At 40.9% G+C, this 5,464-nt stretch overlaps 1 protein-coding gene across 1 annotated transcript in view; it reads right to left on the bottom strand.

Annotated features, from left to right (window-relative positions):
* Nucleotides 1–3,049, bottom strand: part of LOC120551343 (alpha-2-macroglobulin-like protein 1) — a 20,168-nt gene extending 17,119 nt beyond the window's left edge. Inside the window, exon 1 of the mRNA XM_039788719.1 lies at nucleotides 2,972–3,049. Within this exon, the coding sequence (XP_039644653.1) occupies nucleotides 2,972–3,049 (78 nt within the window). The remainder of the gene's footprint in view (nucleotides 1–2,971) is intronic.
* Nucleotides 3,050–5,464: the final 2,415 nt, after the last annotated feature.

Below are 5,464 nucleotides of genomic sequence, written 5' to 3'. Positions count from 1 at the left end.
CCGTTCCACCTGCAAAGCGTCTCCCACAAAAGCAAAAAAGGGTTGAGGCCGGACCGCGGAGTGAAAACAATGAAAATGCGGCTCTTAGGTCTGTCAGCTGCGTTTCCAGTAGAGATCTATTACGGATCCTCTGCACTTCATGTAACTGTACTTTATCGGCGTTATAAGACCATTACTTGGATGCGGAAAAATAGCGGGAATTGCCGAGAAATGATCAATCAGGCAGCGATGGATCACGAGGAGAACCCGGCGTGGAGGCCGGAGGCGAACAGGTGGCGCTATAATGAAATCTCGTCAAATGGTCAAGAAAGGTGCTCAAATAATAATAACAATAATAGGTAAGCTATTCTGTTATTAGGCTACTATATCAGATTGTAGGCATATTTCTGCTAGATATTTTTTTAATTAAACTTTAATATTAATTTATACAATTGCAATGCCTTGATTTTAGTAAAGTTAGTACACAGTCATAGCCATAAATGCAATGGTACTAATAATTGGCATAATTTCTTTCGGTGTTTCGGTCTTGGTTTCCTCTTTTTCGGTTTCGGGCAAGAATTTTCATTTCGGTGCATCCCTAATAGATATTGCTTTTTAACTGACATTACTGAGTTATTTGTGCTACTTTGACACTACATTTTAACCTGTCACAGATGAACATTTCAGTCGCAAAAGTAAAAAAAAATAGGTAAATACATCATGCCATTTTTTGTAATGTAATTGCCACTATTCAGCAAAAGATACATAGGAATATAAAAAAAATTATATAAAAAGGTGGAAATTTAAAATATATACAATGCCAAAAATAGGTTACCAGTATGGATCAAAAAATATATCAAATATAGATACATATAGAGCTATGTATGAATAATATTAAATTTAAAGTATAGATACGAGTGTATGGTTAATTCAGAATGTTCATGATTATGTCCATGATATTGCACATAATGGCCCATTATTGCACTGTGTAAGTCCCATATGTCAGTTGTAAAGAGTTGTAATGATGAAATAATTAAATCCGATGTAATCCAGAGAAAAAGAAAAAGGTCTTTAAGTCTCCGATGCTGAATATCCCGTGTGCATGTGTGTGTGTACCTCTAGCTTATATGTATGCAGGTGCTGTTGTACTGTAACTGCACAGACTTCTCATATATAAAAACAAATAACATCTCTAATTAACATCCCATTAGGATGTGAGAACTGTGGCAGGGACCGAATGGATTGAGTGAATATATTTGTGTGCAGATGTCAACATGTGTATATACATGCGTGTAGATACGGCTCAATCAAACGTTTGTTGTAAAATTGTACCCATCAGTGATTGCTAATGTACCTTAAATGCTAGTCGCGATCATTAGGATTCTGACAGTGTGTTGATGAGGGTGGCATGAAGGTACCATTGAGGAAATGTAACCAAGTGGAACCAAACATCAGATCTGAACCTACAGCCTACTAGGAATGATAAAAACTTCATTTATACCCTCATTGGAATTAATTAGGGATGCACGATATTGGATTTTGGCCCGGATATTCGATATGCCGATATTTTCAAACTCATTTTGGCCGATACCGATGTATACACATTTTTCCCCTGATAGATGAGATATATAGATATATATATATATATATATATAACATATATATATATATATATATATATATATATATATATATATATATACACTATACACACAACACACAACACACACACACACACACACACACACACACACTTTCATTTTTACTGAAGAGAAATCCAAGTATCTCTCCTGTACTACCTTTTACCTTATTACTCTCCATGTGTTGTAGAAAAGGCAATACACAAGACAAACAACATTTGATTCTACCATAAATGTATCATTTTTACAAATGTAGACAGACATTCACCCCTGAAAAATAGTTAAATTATTTCACCTGGAGGAGAATAAATTATATGCCAGTGCCACATAAGTTCAGACTTCAAACTTCAGACCTTAGGAGTAAAATAAATAAAAATAAATTTTTCAAATAAAAAAATTTACATTGTCTCCTACTTGAACAGGTCTGCCAAATGCCTTACATCAGAGGCAACGCTAAACAGCCGTTCACTGTCAACACAGAGCACCGACATGCACTCGTTCTCTTTCTATTTTCCATTTCACAAACGTGTTATCAAATGGAGATGCAATTGCAGCTGCTGTGTGAGAACCGGAGCATTCCTTGGAGTGTAGGTCGGACAGCTTTTTAAAGGGTGAAGTCTTTCTATCCAATGGGCAGTGAGGCTCAACATGCTAACAGGACTCACGCTTGATGTCCAAATGTCTGTGGTGAAGCTTAATGTGACTAGCGCCGGCGAGGAGCTTTTCAATGTGAATGGCGACAACACTCTGGAGTTCAGGTAAGGCCACATCAGAAAAGCGCCGGCTAGGCATAGCATACCGCGGCTCCACCACACTAAACGGCTGGTTATCAAGAGCAATACATTCAATGATTTTGTCGTTAAACCCTTTTACCTTTGGGTGGTCGCTGCTGTATTTTGTAGCTTTATCAAAGGACTGAAGTAGAGGCAGCTGCTGATGGGTTTTTGCCGGCGTTTATATTTCTTACTTTTCAAAGTCTCGGTGCTGCTCAGGATGACGACTCTTGAGATGCGTAGCTAATCACATTTGTAGTGTGGAACGAGAGTTGTTTTATGCCTCCTCGCATCACTTGTGCTTTACAAGTAGGCTACTGCAAATAGCAAGTTTGTTATCAGTTTTACATATCTCGAAATACCTCCACACAGACGACACGTTGGAAGTTTAAGGTGCTGGCGCTCATGCTACGTTCATGGTCGTCATGTGCGCACAGTAAACAAGCCACCCTATCGGCACGGCTCATCGGCAGAAATATTCATATCTGCCGATGATGATCATTTTAAGCTTTTATCGGCCGATACCGATGTCGTGCCGATATCATCGTGCATCCCTAGAATTAATGACCATTAGCTCACCATGTCAAAGCTGCTGCTGCTTACACTGTCGTAGTCACAGATGAAGGGTAGCTTTAAAGGATAATTCTGTGTTTTCATGGCTTTTACACTCTCTACACTACATGTGTTGAGTGGTCCTTAAAGTGGAGTGAGTAACACTGTGTTAGTGTTACAAGAAAGTTGGGGAGAAAGTCATCTCTGATGTGAGCAGATGGGGGGAGGAAGTGGAGCCTAAAGCACAAGCCAGTTAACACTGTAGGCCTTTTTTTTTGCTGTGAGAAACACCTGCTTAAATGGAAGCACGTCATTTGAGAATGATTAAAAACTTACATTTCAAAACACTTTAAGGGTGTGTTAAATAGATTTGCGGTAATGATATGAAATTGTAGGAAAAATGACACTTGCAGCTCCACTTAGGGATTTAGCCTGAAAAGAACCCAAAAATTTGTGCCGGTATTGACTGCCTTCAAGGTCCTGAATCTTTGTGTGGCTACACAGCCATCAATCAAAAATGAAGATGCAACAATTTCCAACATTATTACCATCATTATCACCATAACTGTTTCCATGCTTGCGTCCGGTAATTGACGTACAAAATGCAAAAAAACGAGGCCCCAGAGGCGAAGTCCAACTGCCTCCACTCATCTAATCATCTGTCTCTCTTTATCTCTCCATTTCCCCCTGTCTTGTCATCCATCAGCCTATCATCATTTCTCTGTCGCTTCAGTCTCATCCATCACTTAGTTTCTCAATCACTAACCCCCCCTGCTTATATTCTGCCTCTATTCTTCCCTTCCGTGATACCATCAGCGTTTCTTGCCTCAGTTTGTCTTTTTCTTAATTCTCTTTCTCTCCTAAATACTGTTGTCAGCCGCCTGTTATCTCCCAGTGTGTTTTTTGTTGCGAGCTGTTGTGTCTCCCGTCCCTGCTTCAATGTCACCCAGTTGGCACCCTGCCACACTGACTACTGCTGGAGGGTGCAGGAACGGTGCATGTATGAGATATATACACGCACACACTTGGCTTCTCCTGCTAGGCCTGTTAGTGTAATCATGTTAATCAAACTGGGTGTCCTGCCAGGGGCAGGTTTAGAAACTTTTAAATGTGGTGTCAGACTGGAGCACAGTTTTAAAGAAAGGAAGCCCATTTGTAAAATCAGTAAAAATGTGTTAAGACGCATTTAAAGCCCTGGTCCTTGGAAATAATAAACTGTACATTAGAAATAGTAACATTGTTTATGCAGTGTAATTAATGAATACCAAATAAACAACTACTTAAACAAAATAATATTAATAAATAGCTGCTATTTGTAACTCCAAATAGAATAAAGCCATGGGCTGATTATGAGACAATGGGCCCCTGGACACAGACTTGTAAAAGGCCCCCCACCCCTGCAGTACTACATCCAGACTGAAAGAGACATAACGACTACAGATGATTTTGTGGTTGTTTTGCATCTCTTTGTGATCTATTTGTGTCTCTTTTGGTTGTTTTGCGTCTTTTTGTGGTTGATTTTCCAACAAGAAATGTTAAGAGCCACTTCATACAGGGGCTCTGGTCCCGTGGCCCAGTAGGCCTGTTCACTAATCCATCCATCCATTATACTAAGGCCAAAGGCCAACTACCCATCACCTTCTCTGATAGACCCTGATCTGGTGACCAATCAGATTCCCCTTGCTCCTAGCTGCTGTGTTCCGGTTAGGAGAAACCGTAGAGAAGAAGGGAGGAGATGAGAGAACAGAAAAGGGAAGGAGGGAAAGGAGGAATGCCTCAATAAGTTAAGTGCTTGTAATAATGTTCTGCCTCCTGACAAGCTGCTGGCAAACCCAGCCACCCTCACTCTCCTGCCCATAACCTCTGCCCGCAGTCTTGGTAGCGGTGCCCTCGTCAACAGGCCCTTCTGGCAACAGTGTCCCCTCTCCTTGAGAGCAACAGACTCGACAGATAGAGGGACATGGAGAGCTGGATGAAGTAAAGCTCTGTGGCGTGCGTGCCTATGTTTGTGAGTATATGTATTGGGTGTAAGAAATGTAGAAAGCTTTGCTGAGGGGAAGAGGTGATGTGTCTGTGTGTGTGTGTGTGTCTGGTAGACCTGATATAAATATGATAGATAGCTGCTGTAGGAGTGACAAGGCAGTGTTGTGTGTATGTGTTTGTCTGCTAAATGCTAAGTGCTTGGCTGATGGAGGGGCAGCAGAGATCAGTCTGTGTGTGTGTGTGTGTGTGTGTGTGTGTGTGTGTGTGTGTGTGTGTGTGTGTGTGTGTGTGTGTGTCTGTGCGTCTCTATAAACCGGATAGAACGATTGCTTGGCAGAGGTACAGGCTCTTGTAAAGCTATGGGGATGAGATTTTAGTTGCTCTAGTAATGACAAGGCAGTATTGAGTCTGTCTGTGTGTGTATATGTATGTGTGTGTGTGTGTGTGTGTGTGTGTGTGTGTGTGTGTGTGTGTGTGTGTGTGTGTGTGTGTGTGTGTGTGTGTGTGTGTGTGTGTGTGTGTGTGTGTGTGTCAGAC

The sequence above is a fragment of the Perca fluviatilis genome, chromosome 2 (assembly GCF_010015445.1).
Source record: "Perca fluviatilis chromosome 2, GENO_Pfluv_1.0, whole genome shotgun sequence".
NCBI lineage: Eukaryota > Metazoa > Chordata > Actinopteri > Perciformes > Percidae > Perca > Perca fluviatilis.
Note: the sequence above shows the minus strand (reverse complement) of the source record. Positions and strands in the feature narration are given on the sequence as shown.